This window comes from Nyctereutes procyonoides, unplaced genomic scaffold (genome assembly GCF_905146905.1).
Source record: "Nyctereutes procyonoides isolate TBG_1078 unplaced genomic scaffold, NYPRO_anot_genome, whole genome shotgun sequence".
Taxonomy (NCBI): Eukaryota; Metazoa; Chordata; class Mammalia; order Carnivora; family Canidae; genus Nyctereutes; species Nyctereutes procyonoides.
Genome location: NW_026575043.1, coordinates 54,770,115 through 54,795,100, shown reverse-complemented (window position 1 = coordinate 54,795,100; position 24,986 = coordinate 54,770,115). Strand labels below are relative to the sequence as shown.

Below are 24,986 nucleotides of genomic sequence, written 5' to 3'. Positions count from 1 at the left end.
GGTACATTCTCTTCATTTCTCAGATCAACAAGAACAAGGTCAAATGACTTACCCAAGGTTGTTTGGCAGACTGGGCATTCGAACTTGGTTGTCTCCAGGGCTGGGGCTTTAAACCTCATGCCACATTCCTCTGAGGCTAATTCACATTCTGATTTTTTAATTTATATTGCTGGTTGTCATTGTTGGGTTGAGAGCCGATCTAAGAACTTTCTTCCTTCTCGTTGTAGATCTTCATAAACAATGAGTGGCACGATGCTGTCAGCAAGAAAACGTTCCCCACCATCAATCCATCCACTGGAGAAGTCATCTGTCAGGTAGCTGAAGGAGATAAGGTGAGAACTGGTGATCTCCCTTAGGGCGGGAACAGGCAAGATGGTTTCATTTTTTACTTTATATGTTTTTATGTGGTTCAAACTTTGCCGTGTGCATTACTTTCATGACTCAAAATGCCAATGAATATCTTTTGAGTAAATGAATCAACAGAAACTCTTCCTTCAGGCAAAGGTACTAGATTATACCCAGGTTCAGTCATTCAGACAGCTGTGGAATTGTAGACTTGCAACTGAATTTGGGACATCTAATCCAGTCTATCGTTTCTAGTCCTAGAAGGTGAAGGTCAGAGAAGGGAGGTACACACCTAGATAGAGGAATCTTGTGGACTAGAATTTGGTCTCCTGAGATCTAGCCTGGTGTTGGTAGTGTATTCTATTGGAATTGTACATACTTGCAGGACGTCCAGGTGGCTCTGTCGGTTGAACGTCTGACTCTTGGTTTCGGTTCAGGTCATGATCTCAGTGTCCCCTGAGCTCTATACTCACTGGGCAGTCTGCTTGGGGTTCTCTCTTTCTCCCTCTGCCCCAACTCATGCTCACTCCCTCTCTAAAATAAATAAATAAATTTTTAAAAAGAAGAGGCACTGGAAATAACTTAAGAATGGTCCTTGACCTCTGCTTTAAGACAGTTTTCTATATTCGTGTATAAAGCCCTGCTCCCTCTGCTAAAAGCAAATGTGAATACAGTACTTTTCTGGCTTATAAGGTAGTCTGATGGTAAATATATTTAATATTAATGAAAACCATGCTCCCAAACCTCTTGATACAGATCTCCCAATATGAAAAATGCTAGCTGTGATGATTTTACTGCTTCCCCAGAGGAGAGGGAAGGTGGTTAAACCTGTGTTTAGTGGAGACTGCCATTTATCTTAGAAGGAATGGTTAGGTTCTCTGGGCTTGCTTTCTTACAAAGATGGGGAAAATGGTCAAATTCTAAGCAATGATGCCTGAATGTTTCCCTCTAAAACTCTTTGGGGAATTCTGAAATGAAAATACAGGAACAGAAACTGTCAGGTCCTCATTCTCTTCCTAACTCCTGGAAAGGAGAGTCTGAAGCTCGTCAGGCAGAGCCCTTCATGGTGGGGAAGGGCTGTTTGGGGCAGGTTTCCACACGGTATTGACTAAAGCCCTGTGGGTGTGCTTGGCAGTGGGGTGAATGATATTTGGAGGCAGTTCTCACTGAGAAGGCCTCAGCTGTCTTGGTGGATGTTTTCCAGGAAGATGTGGACAAGGCAGTAAAGGCTGCCCGGGCTGCCTTCCAGCTAGGTTCACCCTGGCGCCGCATGGACGCATCCGACAGAGGCCGCTTGCTGAACCGCCTGGCAGATCTGATTGAGCGAGACCGGACCTATCTGGCAGTGAGTTTTCAGCCCCCTCCTCTCTCATCCCATGTGGTGAATAGGCTCAGAGCATCCCACAGACAGCCAGGAAGGGGCTGCATGGCTGACATGTAACAGATCAGAATGGCATAGGCTGGACACTTGGGGTACACTGCTATTCCAATTAGAGGAGCCTCTTATTGTCTCCTATGATGGCTAAGAAAGGAGGAGATGGGGGGCAGGGAGGGGTGCCACAATGGGGAGCCTTCCCTGAAACCCCCAGGGATATACGCCTCCCTCGGAGCCCCTGTGTGTGTGGTGGGCCTTCTCTCTGGCTGCCACAGGCGGAAGAAACCAGGAGGCAAAGCCCTCTCCCCACCACTCCCCAATCCAATCTGCAAATAGCAGCCAGAGTGAACCTTCTAGAAGGCAAATTATACCATGGTGCTCCACTCTCAAGTTTTCTATGGCATCCTATATATCCTTAGGATAATGCCCTATTCCCTCCACATGGTCTACAAGGCCCTGCCTGGTCTGACTCTGTCTCCCAACTAATGACGGGCTGTGGCCCTCACACACAGAGCTCAGCTCACCACCCTTCCCTCAATGGCTTGACTGCCAGGCTTCTTTGAGCCATTGGGGCCTTTGCACATCCTTCTGCTTGGGGTGCTCTTCGCTTGGTCATCATTTGTACCTTCCCCTTTGCCTACTTACCTCCTACATACCCTTCAGATTTTAGCCTAGAGGGAGGCTGTTTCTCAGACTGGGCTGGGCATCTGGGCTTCTCCTTTCTAGCACTCTTAATACTTGTGATAAATGCTTCACGTTATTATTCACTGGTGCTTTGCTCTCTCAGCTCTCATGTTTGTCTCTTCTTACCTGCATTTGGCTTAGAGCCAAACCTAGAAAACATGTGCATATGAAATGACCACATGTGAAGCTGGTACACCATTCTTCTCCTCACCCCTCATTCTTCCACCTTTGGAGAGGGAGGGGTGTTGGGCCAGAAGTGCCACAGCATTCAGTGGCACAGAGTGGCCATCAGCCCTTCTTGGTCTGTGCTGAGCTTGGGCACCAGTTGTCACCATCGCTTTGACTCAGTCCTATGCCTGTGCTGACCGTTCTCTTTTTCTCAGGCCTTGGAGACCCTGGATAATGGCAAGCCCTATGTCATCTCTTACCTTGTGGATCTGGACATGGTCCTCAGATGCCTCCGGTATGGGCTCAGGTTTCCTGCTTCTTGTTCTGGCTGCACCACATGGGAGCAGGTGTTGCGGGGGGAGGGGGGGGCCGAAATAGAATAATGTAACAGGATTACAGGAGTGGGAGAAACATGTTCGCTGAGATTATCTTATGAGAAAACCCCTCAGTGTCAAAACAGCAACTTACTCATAAGTGTTTTCTCTTTTTTTCTAGAGGCAGTTTCAGTAATTTTCTGTTAGGTGGAATTTGTCCATTTCATGTAGGTTATCTAATTTGTTGGCTACAATTGTTCATATAGTCTCTTAAAAGCCTTTTTATCTCTGTGCGGTCTGTGGTGATTCCTTTTTTTCACTTCTGATTTCAGCTGTTTGTGTCTTCTGCCTTTTTGTCTTAGTCTAGTGAAAGGTTTGTCAAGTTGGTGAGTTTTCGAAGAACCCCCTTTTGGTTTTGTTGATTTCCTCTGTTGTTTTCCTGTTCTCCCTTTCATCTGCCTCTGCTTTAGTCTTTATTATTTCCTCCTCCTTGCTAGCTTTTGGATTAGTGTAATCAAATGTCTTAATGACCAAGAAATACAGGATGAGGAATAAGAGCTTTGTTAGGGTCCTTTTGGTTGGAGGTAACAAAGACTCGGCTTGACTCAGGCACTGCGGAGACTCAGGGGTCTTAAATCCAGGAGGCCACCAAGCCATGCTGTGGCTTTTCTCAGCCCTCTTGCTTCATTCTTCTCAGTTTTCCCTGGCCGCCTTTGGGGCCAGTGTGTTTGCTAGAACCTGGCTGCCCATGCCTAGGCTTGCTTCTGTATGCATGATCCTACTAGACTACACTGCAACCCCTTAGTCCTAGTGCCAAATTCCTGCCAAATGCCAAAGTCTTAATGCCAGAAGGAGGGACCAAATGCTACCCTGACTGGTTGGCCTCAAACCTGACCAGCTATGGTCCTGGTGGACAGATCATTGTGTAAATAATGACTGGACTGCTCCCCCTGTGACCCTGTGGACAGAGGTGGAGGGGAAGAAGCAATACCAGAAAAGTAGGGGTTGGACAACATAATGGGTTCTCAACCAGGGTAGTCCTGTCTCCTGGGTGACAATTGGCAATGTCTGGAGACACTTTTGATTGTCACAGCCCGAGCGGGGGCGGGGGGAGGGGGAGTGCTACTGGTATCTAGTGCATTGAGGCCATGGAGGCTGCTAAAAAGCCTACAGTGCACAGCATGGCCCACAGAGCAAATAATTTTCCAGCCCCGAATGACAGTAGTGCCAAGATTAGATTGCTCTGCAAGGATGCCTCAGGAGAGCAGCCTGGTGAAGCTCAGGCTCCATCCTGTGCCTTCCTGAGTTTTAGGAATATGCCCTTGTGCTGATTAAGTAACCATTCTGGGGCCTGCAAAACACAAGTAATACTGACGGGGAGGAAGGAAGCCGGCAGTGCCTTCCCTTGGCTAGATTGGCGACTCCCTAGCTGTTTTTCTCCCCAGGCTCACAGCCCTGTGTTCAAAGCCAGGTCAGCTTGGGGCTCAGACTTGTGTTGCCGTCCCAGTCATTTCAGAGCTCTTCCTTTTACCCCACATTTCATCTTATCCCTTCTCTTGTTTTTCCTACTTCCCTGAAAATTTAACCATTACATACTGGAAACCCATGCTGCTCATTTCTCCCCCACACTCATGTGCTGAGCTTTTCTGTCACCTGTGTCCCTGTGTCTAGGGCTTGGGCCAGGTGAGGATTTGTTTCTGGTGGCTGTTCCCTCAGTCTGACTTTAGGACTCTGCACACAGGAAGTGCTAGCCATTGGATAGTTGGATAGGTTTTCACTTCCTTACCAGATTCAACCCGTGGTTCTCAAATGCTAGTCTTGTGGTGCTGGACTGGTTCAACAGTCACAGTTTAATCTGAATGCTTATTAAAAACACCAATTCCTGGGGAACCAGCCTTAGAGCTCCGGATTGAGTAGGTTAGAAGTAGGCACCTTGAATATGGTGTTTTTCACAAGCATCCCAGGTGATTCTGAGGCTTAGAGTTAGTTGACCAGAGTGGATTACTGTGATCCTAGCAGTTACCCAGAAAGTCTTTCTTGGAATAAGCCAAGAGCAAGGGCAATGATCAGAAAAACTTAATTGGGCCTGTATGAGTCTTCTCTTTCTGCCAGGGTTTACAGGGGTCCCTGAAAGTCATTGATTAAGCTTAATTTTTGTTTTTTGGTATTTTTTGTTTTTTTTAGTTACTATGCTGGCTGGGCTGATAAGTACCATGGGAAAACCATTCCTATCGATGGGGACTTTTTCAGTTATACCCGCCATGAACCTGTCGGGGTGTGCGGGCAGATCATTCCGGTGAGTATTAGCCTCATAATAAACGAATGAAGGTTTATCAGGAGTGCCTTGAGATGCAGCGATCTCAGACAGGCTGATTGTAAAGGTTGGGAGGGTCTGCAGAGTGATGTGGGAAGGTGGCCTGGGTGGTGGTTAAAAACACAGGCTTTAACAAAGCCAACCAGTGCTGCCGTGTGTGGACTCTGACTTTGGGCGAATCACTTAACCCTGTAAGACTCGGTTTCGTTATCTGAAAAGCGGAAGGGAACATAGCACTCTTAGGGCAGTGGGGAAGGGGGTGGGGGGAGGCAGTGGTGGATAAAATGCAACAACATAGCTTGGAGCCTACTATGGGAAAAGCTCTAATGAGCATGAGTCATTCTTGTTCTCATCCACCTGCCATGTCCATCTGTCTTAAACTCATAACTGAGTTGTGAGGGTAGCACAAGGGGGTCAGAGAAGTCGGTGAGGCTTCTCCTCCCTGGGCTGCCACATCCCCTGGCTGATGCAGCTCTCAGCTTCGATTCTAGGAGCACGTGTTGTTTATTGCAGTGGAACTTCCCCCTCCTGATGCAAGCCTGGAAATTGGGCCCAGCTCTGGCGACCGGAAATGTGATTGTGATGAAGGTAGCTGAGCAGACTCCACTCACTGCCCTCTATGTGGCCAACCTGATTAAGGAGGTGTGTGGCTTTGTGTCTGTCTTGATCTCTGAATGCCCTTGTACATGCTTGCTCCTTGGGGGTTCCTAGGAGGGGTTTTGGGGGCTGCAAAGTGGGGCAGGTATTTATAGACCAGGGACTGACACCTCCCCATACCTCATCACAGGCCAGCTGAAGTGGCCCCTCTTACCTGTTGTCTACACTGTGCTTCACTGCCAGACCCCTCTGAAGAATGAAAATTGCTCTAGGTGAATGCCACTGGGGAGGGACAACACTCACAGGGACCCCACCAGGTTCTCTGCTGTACCATTTGGAATTTCTGAGCTGTGTCCATCCCACAAGACTGGTGTCTGCTTACCTGGGGCCTGGGCAGGCAGCTTAGCCTTTCTGGGAAGGGTGTGTGTTCTATCTAAGCCTTTGGAGCAGGAGAATGACTCCCAGTGTCCCTGGCTGTTTGCCCACAGGCTGGCTTTCCTCCTGGCGTGGTCAATATTATTCCTGGATTTGGCCCCACAGCTGGGGCTGCCATCACCTCCCACGAGGATGTGGACAAAGTGGCCTTCACAGGCTCCACCGAGGTAAGGCATCACCAGGACCTCAAGCTTGTGGCACATTTGGCCCTAGTTCCCACTGTCCTCAGAGAACATTGAAGATTAGTCTCTGGGTACTGCACGGAGGGCCCTCCAGGACTGCCTCAGAGTAGCCTGAGTACAAGGCCCTGCATGTGCCAGCAGTGACTGTCAGACTGAGTACAAGGCCCTGCATGTGCCAGCAGCCCTCTGTGGGTTGGTTGACACTCTGGCTGCTGTTGTGGGGGGCCAGCATCCCACGTGGAATAAAGAGGCCGAGACCATCTAGAGCCCAGCCTTGCCATTATGATATGGGGTCATTCACTGAATGTCTTTGGGGTTCCATTTGTTGTCTTTAAAATGAGGGTGGTGGGATGCCTGGGTGGCTCAGTGGTTGAGTATCTGCCTTCAGCCCAGGGCATGATCCTGGAGTCCTGGGATCGAGTCCCACATCGGGCTCCCTGCGTGGAGCCTGCTTCACTCTCTGCCTGTGTCTCTGCCTCTCTCTCTGTGTCTGTCATGAATAAACAAATAAAATCTTAAAAAAAAAATCTTATGTTTAAAAAATAAAATGAGGGTGGCAACATCTAGGTGGTGGAGATGGTGTATATGGTGTAGTGGGGAAGATCACATGCTCCGGAGTCTTACTGTTTCAGTGCCATTGACTGGCTGTGAGACCTTGAGCAAGTCACTTAGCCTCCCGAAGCACCTGTCTCCTCTGTAACATAGGGATAAGTGCACCTACCACACAGGATTGGAGTGAGGGCGATGAAGTTTATGACATGATCAGTAAAGTTCTAGCTCAGAGTAAGTACTCAGCAAGGGAATGAATGAGTGAGTGAGGAGTATCATGTGGCTCTGTGCCAGGCCCTGGAGAAACAAGGACAAATAAGATGTCTGGGGATTCCTTTAACATCGTCTCCTTTAGACAGAACATGGAAGACTCCTAACTCTGGGAAACGAACTAGGGGTAGTGGAAGGGGAGAGGGCGGGGGGTGGGGGTGACTGGGTGGCAGGCACTGAGGGGGGCACTTGACGGGATGAGCACTGGGTGTTATTCTGTATGTTGGCAAATTGAACACCAATAAAAAATAAATTTATTATTTAAAAAAAAACAAACACATCGTCTCCTTTGAAGCAGGGACAGAATTCCTCCTGAAGAGTGTCCTTTTCCTCTCCTTGAATCCTTTTTTTCTATTTTTTTTTAAGATTTTATTTGAGAGAGAGATCAAGGGGAGGGGCAGAAGGAGAGGGAGAAGCAGACTCCCCGCTGAGCAGGGAGCCCCATACAGGGCTCAGTCCCAGGACTGTGGGATTATGACTTGAGCTGAAGGTCGATGCTTAACTGACTGAGCCACCCAGGTGCCTCTCTCTCCTTGAATTCTTGGGAGGCCTCATCGCCTGACTTCGGAGAAGGCACACTGAATAACATAATGAACGTGCTCTTCAGACCGTTTCCCGGAGACAGATACTGCCCATCATTCAGTCTGTGCTCAATGATGGCAGCTCTGGGACAGCAGAACAGAAGCCAAGATAGCACAGTCCCAGCTCTTCCCTTGCTTTTCTGTTGCCCAAGTTAATGCCTCAAGGTCATGCTGAGAATCTCACAGAGGGGTGGTTTCCTGACAGAGACAGATACGTTCATTCAGATAGGTTCAGGGCGGCTTTGTGCCAGGCTCTGGAAATAAGGAGGCGACGAACACCCCATCCTTGCCCTCACGGAGTGTGCCATGGGCTGGGGACCACACTTAACACTGTGGGAAGTAGGCAGGATCGTGGTTTGAACTGGTGACGGACTCACACTGCCCAAGTGTGAACTGTGACTCCACGTTCACCAGCTGTGTGACTTTGGGCAGGTGACTTGACCACTCTGAGCTGCAGCTCCCACATTCCTAAACCAAGGCGAAGAGTCATGCCTATCTTTGAGGTCATTGCAAGGACTGAACTAAATGAACACAAAGCACTTGGCACAGGGTCTGATATGCAGGTGGCACTCAGAGCATAGAAGCTACATTGCTCATGTGGTTATGATCACCGTCATCGTAGAGGCTCGGGGCGGGGGTCAGCAGTGGTAAGTGAATAGCTAGATTTGGTGAAATTCTCCAGGGAGTCTTGTAATCTAGCTGCTCCCTCATTGTGGGGTCCTCTGTCTTGTGTCTAAAAGAGTGTCTGGGGGATCCCTGGGTGGCTCAGCAGTTTGGCGCCTGCCTTTGGCCCAGGGCACAATCCTGGGGTCCTGGGATCAAGTCCTGCGTCGGGCTCCCGGCATGGAGCCTGCTTCTCCCTCTGCCTGTGTCTCTGCGTCTCTCTCTCTCTCTCTCACTCTCTCTATCATGAATAAATAAATAAATAAATAATTTTAAAAATAAAAAAAATAAAAAGTTCTTTTTCCTTCCTACTGAGTGCTCTTCTGTGTTCCTGCCTGCCCACAGGTTGGCCACCTAGTCCAGGTTGCTGCAGGGAACAGTAACCTCAAGAGAGTGACCCTGGAGCTGGGAGGAAAGAGCCCCAATATCATCATGTCAGATGCAGACAGTAAGTGTTTTGCCGGGAGGAGGTGTGGGTTACAGGCAGCCGTACTGCTATCCATACTGCAGTTCACTTAGGCGAACTTTGGCAACCACTGGACTCCATGTCTGCGCCACCCCGCCTCCCCTCCACCCTGGCCTCAGGATGAAGGTCAGAGTCTGCAGCAGGGCCCTCCAGCCTGCATGACCCTGTCTGTCCCCGGTCTCTCCTCTTTGCTCCCCATCACCCAGCTGGGCTGAGCTACTTAGCTGTCCAGCTGTACTGCATGCTTTGACTTGACCCAGGCTGCTCCTCTTCCCTCATACCCCTTTCCTTGGTCCTGCCGAGGCACCCCGATTTGTCCTTCTCTGACTGCTATGCGCTGGCTGGGTCCTCTGCCACCCGGGTCTCTGTTACCACGGGGGGCTGTGACCTCCTCTCTGTCTGTGTGTCTGCTGAATGTCCATACCCCAAGAAGGGAGAGATCAGGTCTGTCTTGTTTGGCACTGCCTGGCACCCAGGAGGCACCAGTGCTGTTGGTGCCACGAACAGGTTAAGAGGGTGGGCAGATACTGGGGCCAGGCTCATCCTCCATCTCTTCTCATTGCTGCCTTTCTGCCTCCCCAGTGAACTGGGCTGTGGAGCAGGCCCACTTTGCCCTGTTTTTCAACCAGGGCCAGTGCTGCTGTGCCGGCTCCCGGACCTTTGTGCAAGAAGATGTTTATGCTGAGTTTGTGGAGCGGAGTGTTGCCAGGGCCAAGTCGCGTGTAGTTGGGAACCCCTTTGACAACCAGACTGAGCAGGGGCCGCAGGTAAGGTCACCTGCTGCAGATGGGTCTGGGTGTCTGGAGTCAGCATGGAGAAACAGAAAGGGTCTCAGACTCAGAGGCAGGCAGGCTTGGTTTTAAGTGTCAGCTCTGTATGTACCAGCTGTGTGTCCCTGGGAAGCCATGTGCCCTTTCTGAGCCAAAGTTCTCTCCTCTGTAATAACCACCTTTCTTAACTCACAGACTGGCTTTGAAGTGGAAATCAATAATGGAAACCAGTTCGTATATTTCATACACATAATAAATATTAGGAATGTCTGTGTAAAAAAGACTGCATGCTTCCTGGACCTTTGGCCATGCATAAAAATGCATCTTCCAGAAGGACACATACTATCTGTTAACTGTGATTCTCTGGGGAGTGGGGCAGAGGCCATGGCATGAGTAGCAGAGGGACTTTACTTTTTTGGGTTTTTTAAAAGACTTTATTTATTTGAGAGAGAGAGCACACATGAGCAAGCAGGCGGTAGAGGGAGATGGAGAAACAGACTCCCTGCTGAGTGAGGAGCCAGACATGGGGCTTGACCTGACCTGAAGGCAGACACTTAACTGACAGCCACCCAGGCACCCTGACTTTACTTCACTTTATGTTGTACTGAGATACTTGATTTAAAATACTTTTTTTTTCTTTACTTTGAGCTCATACTCATTTTAATCAAAACTACAGTTGGAACTCCTGGGTGGCTCAGCGATTGGGTGCCTGCCTTCGGCTCAGTTGTGATCCCAGGACCCGGGATCGAGTCCCACATCGGGCTCCCTGCAAGGAGCCTACTTCTCCCTCTGCCTGTGTCTCTGCCTCTCTCAGTCTGTGTTTCCCATGAATAAATAAATAAATCTTAAAAAAAATGAAGTCAATAATAATTACAACAAAAAGAAAGATAGTGCCTCTGCCCACCATTTCCTCTCATGTCCAGCATTGTTCTTAGACCCTGCCTGTCCTGGGCTCTTCCTCACAGGGTCCTGTGCTGGCTACCTCCAGCCACCACCTACCCCACTGCAAGAAGCAGAGTCCGCAGGGTCAGGGGTGCTCCCAGGTCCCACCAGTCCCTACATCTACTTTTGGGGCCCATGGGTGCTTCTCTATAGGCTGTATCCTCCTGAGGGTGCCTGCTACTGGTGTCCACTCCCAGGCTCCAGGGTTGGCCAAGACCAGTCTTTTTTTTTTTTTTTTAGTAGACATTTTTTATAGCAGTTTGGGTTTATAGAAAAATGAGCAGAGAGTACAGAGTTCCCATATACCCCTTCACCCCCTACCCCTCTAGTTACCCAGATTATTAACATTTTGCATTAATGTGCTACATTTGTTATAACTAATGAGCCAATATGATATATTGTTATTAAGTAAAGTCCATAGTTTACTTTAGGGTTCACTCTTGGTGTTGCATTCTGTGGGTATGGATAAATATATAAAGACATGTATCCACCACCCCATCATACAGGGTAGTTCACTGCCCTGAAATTCCCCTGTGCTCTATCCATTCATCCTTCCCCTACCCCCAAGCCGAGGCTGATCCGTTTACTGTCTCCATAGTTTTGCCTTTTCCAAAATGTCTTCTAGCTGGAACCATACAGTATGTGTAGCCTTTATAGATTGGCTTCGTGTACTTAACAATGTGCATTTAAGTTTCCTCCATGTCTTTTTGTGACTTGATAGCTTATTCCTTTTTATGGCTGAGGAATATACCATTGTATAGACACACCACATTTTCTTTACCTACTTACAGCTGATGGGTACTTGGGTTGCTTCTACTTCTGAATAGTGCTACTTTGAATCCCAACATCTTTTTCTTTTTCATTTTTCTTTGTAGTTTGTGGTTACTTAATTATTAAAGTAATATAAACTTGTATAAAAATTTTAATTAAACATGTTTAAAGGAAAGAATAAGACGCCGTTGGCTCCCTTCCATGTCCATTCCCCATTAACCACACATACACACAGAGTTACATTTTTGTATGTTTGTTTTAACAAAAATAGGATTATATAACATGATCTACAAGCTTCCCCCACCTTTACAGAATACCTTAGGCTATCTTTCTGGGTCAGTTCCCAAAACTTTTTTTTTTTTTCCCACTAGGCGCCATGCCCAAAAAGAGGCTTGAACTCAAGACCCTGAGATTGAGTCCCATGCTCTACCGACTGAGCCAGCCAGGGGCCTCAGATCTGTTATTAACAGGGACATGATATATATTATATACACACACAGTAAATATTTTAGCCAGTTCCTCAACTGATATATACTTAGAATGGTTTCTGTTTTTTACTTTTGCAAAGTACTCCCCAGGGGAGCCCAGTGGCTCAGCGGTTTAGCGCCACCTTCAGCCCAGGGCGTGATCCTAAAGACCCAGGATCAAGTCCTACGTTGGGTTCTCTGCAGGGAGCCTGCTTCTCCCTCTGCCTGTGTCTCTGCCTCTCTCTCTCTCTCTGTTTCTCATGAATAAATAAATAAAATCTTAAAAACAAAAAAAACAAAAAACAAAGTGCTCCCCAGTGAATATCCTTGTTTAGGTCCCTTTGTGACATGTAGAATAAATTCCTAGAAGTTAAATAGCTGGGTCAAAGATTATGAGCATTTCATTTTTTGACCAGTATTAACAAAGTACCTGCCAAAAGGGCTGTACCAGCTTATAGGCCTTTTTTTTTTAATTGAGATACAATGACATTATATTAGTCCTTCTAAGAACATATGGATATTAGGATTTATACAACCTACCCTTGCAGTCAGTATATTTTCTTACATTTTTTTTTTTAATCTGGAATGCTTCATGAATCTGCATGTCATCCTTGCACAGGGGCCATGTTAACCTCTCTATAATTCCAATTTTAATGTATGTGCTGCCAAAGCAAGCACATGTATTTTCTTACTATTTTGAATTCTTAGTAACCTCATAGTTGGAAAATAAAAGCAAGGTTTAATATGCATTTCTTTAAGGGCGAATAAAGTTGGTTGAACCTTTTCCTTTCCCTTTCCCTTTCCCTTTTTCCCTTTTTCTCTTTCTTTCTTTCTTTCTTTCTTTCTTTCTTTCTTTCTTTCTTTCTTTCTTTCTTTCTTTCTTTCTTTCTTTCTTTCTCTCACGAGAGACACAGAGAGAGGTAGAGAGAGAAGCAGGCTTCTTGCAGAAAGTCCAATTCAGGACTCGATCCCAGGACCCTGGAATCACAACCTGAGCCAAAGGCAGACGCTCTACCACTGAGCCACACAGGCGCCCCTGAACCTTTTCTTATATTTATTGGCCCTTTGTAGTTCCTTTACTCAGCCTTGCTTATTTCTAAGCCTGGCTGATGGCTCAGTTGTCTCATTCATTGCCTGTGTGGTTCTAAACCTCAATCTAGGGGAGGTCTGGGTCTAGCATCTCTGAAACTTTGGGCTTTTTTTCCCACAGGTGGATGAAACTCAGTTTAAGAAGATCCTTGGTTATATCAAATCTGGAAAGGAGGAGGGGGCGAAACTATTGTGTGGTGGAGGGGCGGCTGCTGACCGAGGCTACTTTATCCAGCCCACCGTGTTTGGAGATGTGCAAGACAGCATGACTATCGCCAAGGAGGAGGTTAGCATGGGCCAACCCTCAGGGGGATGTTCTTAGGAGAATTGGACACTTAAGTATGGCTTCTTCATACTATGACTCCTCAGCTGGCTTTGGGCCAAATCCTGGCTCTGTGCCTAAGACAAATTATTTATGATTCTATCTGATTTGGTTACTCTCCTCTTCTACCCCTATGGCTATGCACTGCTGGGGAGAACTTCCAAATTCCCTTGCACAGCATCTAGGCCCTTTGTGTTCTGGTCCCTGCAAGCCATGAGTCAAGGGATGATTTTTCTCAGCCCTTTTATGATCTTCATATAAGTGGGACATTGGACTAGACCCCATGGCTGTGATTCCCCACATGGCAAGATTCCTGATGTTCTCCCCCTTGGCACTCATTATGAATGTAGGGCAGCAGCTCTGTCATTCATTCATTCATTTCACAAATATTTATTGAATGCCATCTATGTGCCAGGCTCTCTACAGACCCTGGGGATTCAGAGCTATGCAAGACATGTTCCCTGCCTTCATGGGGTCCACACTTACTCCCCTTCCTCCAATGGATTAGGCCCCTCAGCAGCCTTCTGCAGGGAAGATATTTCCCCTTTCATGTATAATTCAAAATAGAATAATATTAAAATGCAGAATCAGGGTAAAAAGTCCAATAGAGTTCTGCCTCTTTTCTTATCATTACTACTTTGATGCTTTTTTTTTTTTAAGATTTTATTTACTTATTTATGGGGGCGGGGCAGAGACATGGGAAAGAGAAGCAGGCTTCATGCAGGGAGCCCGACATGGGACTTGATCCATGTCCCCAGGATCACGCCCCAGGCTGAAGGCAGCACTAAACCTCTGAGCCACTGGGGCTGCCCTGATGCTTTTTTAAAAATCTCAAATATCACTTTTCCAGAAGGTTGGGGGTGGGGTACCCAAATGCATGATGCCCCATCTCACAGTCCTGCTCCAACCATGATGAGTTCCTGGCACTCTTCTCCTACTTCTGTTGTGATACTCCCCAGGCAGTCCTGGAATCAGCCATTCCTTCAAGAAGTCCTCCTTTCTTTTAGTGGAAAATGGGATTTCACGAGGATAGGCCCTGGGTGTGTCTATGCCTGGAACTCCGTTTCCCTCTTCCCTGCTCCCAGTCTCCACTCTGGTTTGGACAGTTTCTGTCCCTGTTGTATCACAGCTGGATTATCACTTATACAGAGCCTCTCCTGATACCCTCCTTTCCATGCAGTCCAGGAACTCCTGTGGTCTCCCAGCACTCATTGAACCATTTGTGCAAGAGAAATGGTTCCTTCTAACCCCCTGCTTATATCAGAACACCATTCCACCCCAGGGCTCTCCCTTGATAGGGCTGAGAGCCACCACACCCTGGCAGCAGCAAATACACTGTGGGTTGGCTTTTGAATCTCATTCTCCACTAAAAAGAACTGGGATTCCTTGAAGAAATGGCTCCTTCCAGGAATAGGGCAGGGAAAGTACAAGATAAACCTGGATGTCTCAAGAGCAGAGACCCTGTTTTGTTCACAAAAGATCAACTAAGTAAAACACATGGCATATAGAATGTAACCAATGCCCATTAGCTTCCTTCCCTTTGCTTCATTGAGCTTGGGGGCTGTTGTCTCCCTGTGGAACTGTTCGGGTATGCCTGGGGGCTCCATCTGGAATCATCTGCTCAGCACTGTGAAAACTGGATGGTAGGTGGTTCCTGTGTCTGCCACACCCTCCCCACTGTGTACTCTTTTACTCTAGATCTTTGGGCCAGTGATGCAGATCCTGAAGTTCAAGACCATAGAGGAAGTTATTGGGAGAGCCAATAATTCCAAGTATGGGCTGGCTGCAGCTGTCTTCACCAAGGACTTGGACAAAGCCAATTATCTGTCCCAAGCCCTCCAGGCTGGCACTGTTTGGTAAGAGCCTCCTGACAGCCCCTTACAGCCCAGGCAGGGATCCCCAAACCAGGGTCTTCTGGAATCTAGCTCATACCGCAGAATTTGGGGTTCTGAGCTCAGTTTCTCCTGGGTCAGTGTGTGATATAGCAGATGAGATTTCCCATCCCCTCTACTATAGGAGATTAAACTTCCCTCTAGTACATATGCCAGTGCAGCTTTGTTCTTGGGCAAGCAGATGGATGACTAGGGTGGGCATTCCTTACCAAGCTGCACAAGAGCGGGAGACCAAAGCTGAGGGTCTATACCTATGTGTAATACTAGTCTTAAGAGCTTAGCACCTATGTCACACCCACTAGGAAGGATGTAATTTTAAAAGAAGAGAAAATACCAAATGTTGATGAGGATGTAGAGAAATTTGAACCCTCACATTTTGCTGATGGGAATGTAAAATGTTGCAGCCACTATGGGAAATAGTCTGGCAGCTCCTCAGTAGGTTAAATGTAGAATTACCATAAGACTCAGAAATTCTACTCCTAGGTATATATACCCAAGAGAAATAAAAACATACATATACATAAAAAAGTAATCTGAATGTTCATACCAGATTATTGACAATATTCAACAGATGGAGACAACCTAAATGTCCATCAGTTGATGAATGGGTGAACAAAATATGGTCTATCCATGCAGTGGAATATCATTCAGTTATAAGGAGGAATAAAATGCTGATACATTCTACAAGCATAGATAAACCTTGAAAACATGATACTAAGTGAAAGAAGCCAGACACAAAAGGCCACAGAGTTTGTGATTCCATTTATAGGAAATGTCCAGAATCAACAAATCCATAGAAACAGAAAATAGATTAGGGGCTGGAAGGGTGGTGGGGAAGTGGGGGATAGCTGCTTTGGGGTACAGGGTTCTTTATGGGGTGATAGGAATGTTCTAGAATTAGATACAGGTGATGGTTGTACAACACTGTATCCACTGAATTGCATACCTCAAAGTGGTGAATTTTAAACTAAAATTTAATAATTTTTAAAAACTGCAAGAAAAGCCTAGTACCTAATTAACGAAAGTGATTCATTAAAATGGTAAGCTATGATGCGGTGCACCCTGTTACTAACATTCATCTGTGACCACAGCATGACGGGCAATGACTTATGGCTTTATTTCATGTGATTTGGTTGTGGCTCCTACGTGGTTGGTTATAACTGTGGTTTGACCCATCCATTTTTCCTCAATATTTTAGAGCAATTCAGGATGTCTGAGGGGTATGACACATACCTCTTAAAAATTACTTCTGAAATCTTGTTTCAAATTCTAGGATCAACTGCTATGATGTATTTGGGGCCCAGTCACCATTCGGTGGCTACAAGATGTCTGGGAGTGGCCGGGAGCTGGGAGAGTATGGGTTGCAGGCATACACGGAAGTGAAAACTGTGAGTATTGGTGCCTTGTGCTGGACTCCATTAGTACTTATTACTGGTTTCTTGTTTTAAGCTACAGAAGCTACAGAAAAGGGTGAAGATCCAGTCTCTGCTCTGTTTCATGAGAAATATCTTGGGACCTGGCCACCATTATGCCCACCTAGTCCTTTGCTAGGCTTTATTATACGTCCAGTGCTGTATGACTCTAGAGGGAGGAAAGATCCCAATGTGCTGAAGCAGTGGGGAAAAGCTTTAATAAGAATCAAGCTTTGAAGGCAGCCCCGGTGGTGCAGCGGTTTAGTGCCGCCTGGGATGTGATCCTGGAGACCTGGGATCGAGTCCTGCATCAGGCTTCCTGCATGGGGCCTACTTCTCCCTCTGCCTGTGTCTCTGCCTCTCTCTTGCTCTCTCTGAATGAATAAATATATCCTTAAAATTTTTTTTTAAAAGTTAAAAAAAAAGAATCAAGCTTTGAGGCATTAGAGACCAAGAGCCATAAATATATTAATATCCTTTGATTTCATAATGTCAATGATAGGAATATAGCCTGAAGGACTAAGCAGAAATACAAAAAAAAAAAAAAAAGAAATACGAAGAAAGTGTTATTCCATAAATATTCATCACCACATTATCTCTCAAAGATGAAAAAGTCAGATGTAACCTAAATGCCTAATAAATTATAGAACAATCAAATCATGTTTTACTAAGTAGCCATTGAAAATATTTTTGTAGGGGCGCCTGGGTGGCTTAGTGGGTTGGGTGCCCAACTCTTGCTTTTGGCTCAGATCATGATCTCAGGGTCGTGAGATCTAGCCCCATATTGGGCTCTGTGCTCAGGGCAGTCTGCCTCAGGGTTCTCTCTCCCCCCTGCCCCTCCCCTCCCTCCCTCCCTCCCTCCCTCTCTGTCTCTCAAATAAATATATCTTTAAAAAATACATTTTTGTAGAATATTTGACATGGAAAATCATCATCCTTTAAAGTGAAAATGGGGCAGCCCCGGTGGCTCAGCGGTTTAGTGCCGCCTTCAGCCTGGGATGTGGTCCTGGAGACCTGGGATCGAGTCCCACGTCAGGCTCCCTGCATGGAGCCTGCTTTTCCCTCTGCCTGTGTCTCTGCCTCTCTCTCTCTCTCTCTCTCTCTCTCTCTGTCTCTCGTAAATAAAGAAATGAAATCTTAAGGGAAAAAAAAAAGTGAAAAGGCAGGGGGACACCTGGGTGGTTCAGCGGTTGAGCGTCTGCCTTCGGCTCAGGGTGTGATCCCAGGATCGGGGATCGAGTCCCACATCGGGCTGCCTGCATGGAGCCTGCTTCTCCCTCTGCCTACATCTCTGCCTCTGTGTGTGTGTGTGTGTGTCTGTCTCATGAATAAATAAATAAAATCTTTAAAGAGAAAAAAAGGTGAAAAGGCAGGATACAAAGTAATATATACAGTATAAGCCCAGTTTAAAGACTATACATACATATATATACTCAGGTACCTTTATTTATAACTATGGAAAAGACAGGAAAGAATAGCACCAAAGTGAGAATAATTTGCTCTACAATGGACACTAGTTACAGTTTAACCAGGAAACAAATTCACAAGTAATATTCAAAGTAAAGAGTAATGGGCTGAGTTGGGCTTTTCCAAGATTGGCAAAGAGAAGGCTCAGGGCAAGCAGACCTTAGCCCGGGGGAGCAGGATGAGAAGGGTAGACAGTGGTCTTCATTCAACGCTCAGTGGTAAGCCACAACTTGTATTCTCAGGAAGCTCACTGGTATAAAATAAACCTGTTTGCTTATTTATTTAAAATCGTCCCATATATACAAGAGGCAAGATCCAGATTTGAACCTGACGTTGGCCTATAACCGTTCATGGAAACAGTGATGAGATTACTTAGGTGTGGTGTCGGGGTTGGGGGGTAGTAGGTCTGAGCCCCAGCAGCAGCACTAAGGATTGACCTGAGGGAATTGGGAGAGCCCAAAAAGAGGAGGCTTGAGTTGAGGTGGTCTATGCAGCAATCCAAGTGTAAGCTCCTGATACTGGAGACCTCAGTGGGAGGATGCTGGGGAGAACAGGAAGGAGCTTTTGAAGAGAAGAAGTGGCAGGACTTGATGGCTGGAGGCTGCAGGTGAAGGAAGCGAAGCTGCTTCAGCCCAGTGCCAGGCACTGTGCTTTGTGCTTGTGATAGGGCTTCCTGTATTTTGAGCTTTGGAAACTCAAGTGAAAATCCTAACAAAAATAGGATCAAAAACTTCTCGGAAGAGAAGTCAAGTTTGCAGGGGGAAATGCTGAGAAAATGTCTTCTTTTAAACTCATTTTTACTGAAAGCTTGCTTTGTGCCAGAATCTGCTAAACTTCCTTATGCAGCAGTGTTCACAACAACCCCATGAAGGAGACACTTGTTTATCCCATCATACAGATGAGGAAGCAAAGCACAGAGTTGTAGGGCATAAAGCTGGGATTTAACTCCAAATCCATCTGAGTCTGGAATCTTCCCACTTAACACACTGAGACACCTGCGAGCTTCAGCATGTTATGATTTTCCTTACTTGGATCCTTTTGGAGAAAATATGGATCTAGGTCAGGGTCTCTCAACCTCAGCACTGTTGACATTTGGGGTTGTGTAACTCTGTTGTGGGGGCTGTCTATGCAGTGTAGGATGTGTGTTGAGCAGCATTCCTGACTTCTGCCTATTAGATGTCATAGCAGTCCCATCCTCTTCTGTCTCCTGATAATCAGAAATGACTGGATTAAGAGGAGGCAGAGAGTGTTCTCCCGCAGAACATAACCCTGGCTGTGTTCCTGGGATTGACTGGTTGACCATCAAGGTATCAGCAGTCAGGGAAGCCCTTGTCCTTATCCTCAGGCAGTACATAGCTAGAGAGCCCGCGGATCACAGGGAAGTGTGAAGATTTAACAGCTGCTCTGCACCCCCCTTACAGGTCACAATCAAAGTGCCTCAGAAGAACTCCTAAAGAGCTCCACCAGCTCCCTCACTCATCCAGCGACTGAGGTCAAGGACATCAGCAGCAAAACCAAGAAAAATGACCACGAAAAGTCTCAAGAGAGAAATTCGCTCATAGAATCTCTTGATCAAGAAAGTCCCAGATTTTGAATTGGTAAATGGGGGTGGGTGCAGGGCAAAGAGTACAGGGAGAGCCTTTTACCCTGCAACAGTACTACTGCTAGGTTTCAGGCTGATTTTTCAAAACTAGATTCAAATGTCTTATCTTGTCCATCTGGTATCCTTCTGTAACTTGCCCTTGTGGGGGAACAAAAAGCTATTGTTTATCCTTGTACTAACAAGTTGGGGCAACAACTAGTGCCTTCCTTTGTATTCTGGACTAAAACTCATTAAAAACAATGCTGCTGTTCACTTTCTGGTTAACTTTTTGTCCATCCTGGTAACCCAAGGAAATCCCACCACATAGGGATGTTGTCCCGGTGTGTGTGTCATCCCTCCCTTCCTATGGCGAAGTAGCTTTGGTTTCCTTTCTCTATCCTGTCCACCTGTGGCAGGCCCTGGGCTAGAAACTAGGGAAGTTACCGAAACAGGACTCCCAGCCCCTGCCCTCAGAGGGGTCAGTCAACCAGGAAAGAGAGACACTTGACCTCCAAGGTTTGTTTTCCTCGTTTTAAGTTAAGAAACTTGGTCAGGCTAAATAAGATGGATTCAAGCTGATGAATTTCATGAGATTAATTTGGAAACTAGATGTCTGTCTATTCATCTTAAATGAGGTCTGCATTTCCTGTAACCAGACCTCATGAATCTCCTGTCCAGAACACTGCCTTATTTTAGTCAAGGGACCTGGCAAGGTAGTAATTAGGATTATAAGTAAATTAGGAATCCGAAGATTCCTTGGTGGGCAATGGAATCAGAAAAAAGCTGAATAGCTGTAGTAGTTTGTGAAGTCTGTGATCATGTTTGGGTCACAGATGAACAATATGATGAAAAATTTGATCCTTTCCTAAGGAAAATACACTTGCTATATCATTTTTGCAGACAGTAGGGAAGGTGGAGCACACTGGCTGACCCTGGGCTTACTTCACTCAGGCTAAGCCATGTCTTGGTCAACAATTTCTATTCTGCTTAAAGACTATTTAGGGACGCCTGGGTGGCTCAGCAGTTTAGTGCCTGCTTTCCGCCCAGGGCATGATCCTGGAGTCCCTGGATTGAGTCCCGCGCTGGGCTCCCTGTGTGGAGCCTCTTTCTCCCTCTACCTGTGTCTCTGCCTCTCCCTGTCTCTCATGAATAAATAAAATCCTAAAGAAAAAAAAAAAGACTTAGTTTTTGAATAGTGCTTCATAATTTTTTTCATATATTCATATACTTGTATCATTTAGTTTTTCCTTTAAATTGACTTTTAGATAAAAATTAAGCACCTCTCATTGCCATACATAAAAGAAACTGCATTTCACTGCCATAAAATGAAGGCATTATAAAAACAGGGAAAGCCAAACAATGTTACTAAATTTCAAATAGGAAATAGGAGTAAATGTAATCATTTAGATTTTATATATATAGAGAGAGAGAGAAAGAGAGAGAGAAAGAGAGAGAGTGTTATGTATATACACAAATAAATCTACTCATTCCACAACTGTTCATACCTGAAATAAGTGTACCATATGGAGGAGCATAGGATTTTGTGACCAATGGGCAGAAACATTCTACTTGTTTCAAGATTAGATAAGGTTCACTGACAATGAAATGATTCTAGATTTTAGCTTTGATGATAACCAGCCACAACAGCATCATGCACACATGAAGCTAACAGCACAGGGCAAAGCTTCAAACCCACTCCTTTTCTCCCATCCTGCTCTGCACCCTTCCAGACTGAGGGTGACCCACTGTACTCTGGGACAGGCTGGTCCACTGAACCCTCTGTCCCTGCCCTCATGGCACACACACCTGATCTACCTGGGAATGTGGCATTAAACAGAGGGATGCAAGAGGAAGAAGGTGTTCTGAGAGTGTGAAAAGAAGGATGCTTGGCCTAAGCTTGCCAGGTGGAAGAAAAGATCACACCCCTTCACATTTCACCATCATCCACTGTGAACATTTATTGGGAGGTTACTGAGTGCTAGTTACTGGTGATGCAAGGATGAATAAGGCACATGTAAACTTCCAGAAGCTCAAAATCTGGTGAAGAAAGCCAGACTCTTAAAAGATGATTATAATACAATATAGGTGCCAGGTGCAGTGACAGTAATAAGGTAATGGCATCATGGAAGGACAAGAAGGGCCCCCCCGATGGCAGGCACAGAAGAAAGCTCCCTGGAGGGTACTCACACTGTATTTATTTTCCAGGCTTCTTGCCAGAGGTTCAGCTCCTGAAGGCTCAAGCCTGGGTTATTTCCCTATAACTTATGCCCCCCCCCTTTTCAAAAAGACTTTATTCATTTATTCATGAGAGACAGAGAGGCAGAGACATAGGCAGAGGGAGAAGCAGGCTCCCCATGGGGAGCCCAATGCTGGACTCATCCCAGGAGGGGATCATGACCTGAGCTGAAGGCAGACGCTCAACCACTGATCCATCCAGGCGTCCCTAACTTATGCCCCTTATGTAAGTGGGAGTACCACTACTGTTGGCTTAATATTTACCCTAAGGTATAAGAAAGGCATGTGAAAGTAATGTGGGATACAAAGGCAGAGGGAAATGTAGATAAAATTAAATACCTTATAACCTGCAGCCCATTGACACATACTTGAGGCAAGCAGAGTATAAGGTTCCTCCAGGAAACTCCCAACTGTCTTAATGTTAGTGTCTTGCTAGAGCAAAACAACCTTAGCTTGACAATAGCCAGGCCTCCAGGATCCTGTAGGTTTTCTTTAGCATATGAAAATCCTTTTGGAACGTCCCTTCTCTTTACTTCCTCCCACCCCAAAGTATACAACCAGTTGCCCCTCACAACCTGGGGCAGCAGCTCTTTCTGCCCAGGGATCTTATCTTGTCCCTGTGCTTTAATAAAACTAACTTTTTTGCACTAAAGATGTCTCAAGAATTCTTGGCCTTCGGCTCAGGTGGCCCCCAATAATACACTACTCAAAACTACATCATTTAGTGCCCAACATGGGACTTTGAGTCTTTTCATCTGGACTGTGAACCTCGTTGTGAACTTGGTGAATACTTTCTTCTTTCTTTACTCTCCTTACAGGGGCTTTTCAAGCAGTACATCCTCTTGGAACACTTTCATCTGGATTGCACTCAGGCTGTAATCTCTTAACTCATGGCTACTCTAGGGGGAGGAAAAAAGCCAGGCTTTTGGCAGGAAGTTAGTACCCTGGTTGGAATGGTAATAAGACCCAGAAACTTGATGCCCTGTCTTTATTCTTGTCCTTATACTAAGTTGGCTGTCTTGGGCACAGGACAATCACCTAAGTGACTAGTGTCACTGCCAATCCTATGACTCCTGTGTAAGGTTTCCTCCTCATTGGTCTAAGGTGATGGCCTCTATGTCTCTGGTCTAGCCAATTCTGGCCATGAGACCTCCACCCAGAACTGGCTGAAACCATTATCAGATTGAATTAAAACCCAACGGAGACATTTCCTAGAGAAGTTGGCTGTAAAGATTACATATGTTGGAATATTGTTTAAATCATGCTTAAAACATCTCTTTACTGTTTTCCCTCTATGTCCTCTACTACTTCAACTATGAAATCAGGTAATTTCCCCTTTGTAAAACTTTTCTAATGTTTTCCATGGGTTAACGGCCCATTACTCAGTTCATATGTCAGGCACCCATCCATAGCTTAGGATCCAATGGGGAAGTAAGGGGACGCTAGCATCCCTCCTACAGGGCCTTTTATGATAAGATAGGATGGTGATCAGTAGCGATTTTTGTTTGAAGGACACCTCTGATCGATCACTACTGATATGTCAGAGGTTCCTGCGTGGGACACCACCAGAGAGTTGGGAGCATTTTTAGTGATGGGCTTCTCTTTTCTTAAATTCCTAAGGATTCTCCCTTGGGATACCTTTTAACCTACTGGAAATAATTCAGCTTGCAAAATTTATAAGAGGATTGATCTCTTGGAACACTACATGGTCTCAGTAGGACCTATCAGATCTCTTCTTGCAGCAAACAGGGCAAAAGGACTGAGATACCCTTCTAGGTATCTATATCAGGACCAATCTAAGGGCCTCTTGCAGAATGTGAGCTTCCTCCTGATGTTTTGGATGATAATTATCTAAATAGGCCGCCTCTGAATAAACCCAGGTTATTGGAGGAAACACAGGCTCTTCATCCTAATAGATGTGGGGGCTTCTCCCCATTTCCTGGAGTTAATGGCTATAACTAGAGCCAATTGTGGTTAGTCCACCTTGGGACAGGGACTTTAAAGAATATTCCCAAGCAGTTGCCAAAACTCTCTTTGTTTAAGGGAGATTCCCTATGTCTTCTCTGGCCTGACATGCACTGCATATTTCCATTTTGGTGGGGAAAAAAAACAAAAAAAACATGGTGTCTGCTCTTCTGCCGTCTTGATGAGGTTTAGAACCAGGAACCTTTTCTCTGCCTTCTGGCAGTACTTCACCTCTTCTGTCTCCCCCTCTCCCTCCTCCTGTTTCTGCACCACCTTGGATGTGGCCTGCATAACTGGCTTCTAGACCATCCTCCCTGCCTCTGGTACCACTGGCTCCTCCTCCTTCCCTTGCTGTCAAGGAGCAAAGAAGAGCACCCCCTGAACTTAACACCACCCACTTCAGATTTCCCCACCAGTGTCTCAGGTAAAAACTGACAGCGGGGAACAAACTTATTGACTAAATATATGTATATGTATATATATATATATATATTTCATTTATTTATTTGAGAGAGAGACTGAGAGAGAGAGCTCAAGAGAGCTCAAGGGGGTTGTGTAGAGGGAGAGAGAGAAACAGATTTCCCACTGAGCAGGGAGCCTGACGCGGGGCCCCTGGGATCATGACCTGAGTTGAAGGCAGATTCCCAACCAACTGAACCACCCAGGCGCCCCAAACTGGCTTTTATTTTTTAAAGGTTTATTTATTTATTCATGAGAGAGAGAGAGAGAGAGAGAGAGAGAGACATAGGCAGAGGGAGAAGCAGGATCCCTGCAGAGAGCCCCATGCGGCACTAGATCCTGGATCCGGATCCCGAATCCCGAATCCCGGGATCACGCCCTGAGCCAAAGGCAGACGCTCAACCGCTGAGCCACCCAGACGTCTCAAACTGGCTTTTAAAAGAAGATCCAGGGATCCCTGGGTGGCGCAGCGGTTTAGCGCCTGCCTTTGGCCCAGGGCGCAATCCTGGAGACCCGGGATCGAATCCCACGTCGGGCTCCCGGTGCATGGAGCCTGCTTCTCCCTCTGCCTGTGTCTCTGCCTCTCTCTCTCTCTGTGACTATCATAAATAAATAAAAATTAAAAAAAAAAAAGAAATAAAAGAAGATCCAGGGGGAACCCTGGGTGGCT

At 46.2% G+C, this 24,986-nt stretch overlaps 1 protein-coding gene and 1 non-coding gene across 3 annotated transcripts in view; one reads left to right on the top strand and one right to left on the bottom strand.

The window, feature by feature from the left end:
• The window catches only part of ALDH2 (aldehyde dehydrogenase 2 family member), a 31,000-nt gene extending 11,070 nt beyond the window's left edge, over positions 1-19,930 (top strand). For both annotated transcript variants that reach the window (XM_055323333.1, XM_055323334.1), the window contains exons 2-13: positions 228-332; positions 1,550-1,690; positions 2,788-2,867; positions 5,071-5,182; positions 5,714-5,842; positions 6,286-6,399; positions 8,823-8,925; positions 9,526-9,710; positions 13,104-13,268; positions 15,003-15,160; positions 16,470-16,584; positions 19,497-19,930. In XM_055323333.1, coding sequence (XP_055179308.1) covers positions 228-332; positions 1,550-1,690; positions 2,788-2,867; positions 5,071-5,182; positions 5,714-5,842; positions 6,286-6,399; positions 8,823-8,925; positions 9,526-9,710; positions 13,104-13,268; positions 15,003-15,160; positions 16,470-16,584; positions 19,497-19,529 — 1,440 coding nt within the window. In that variant the 3' untranslated portion in view covers positions 19,530-19,930. The remainder of the gene's footprint in view (positions 1-227; positions 333-1,549; positions 1,691-2,787; positions 2,868-5,070; positions 5,183-5,713; positions 5,843-6,285; positions 6,400-8,822; positions 8,926-9,525; positions 9,711-13,103; positions 13,269-15,002; positions 15,161-16,469; positions 16,585-19,496) is intronic.
• Positions 12,468-12,571, bottom strand: LOC129508441 (U6 spliceosomal RNA). Its single transcript, XR_008664179.1, has one exon. It is a non-coding gene; the product is annotated as a U6 spliceosomal RNA (small nuclear RNA).
• Positions 19,931-24,986: the final 5,056 nt, after the last annotated feature.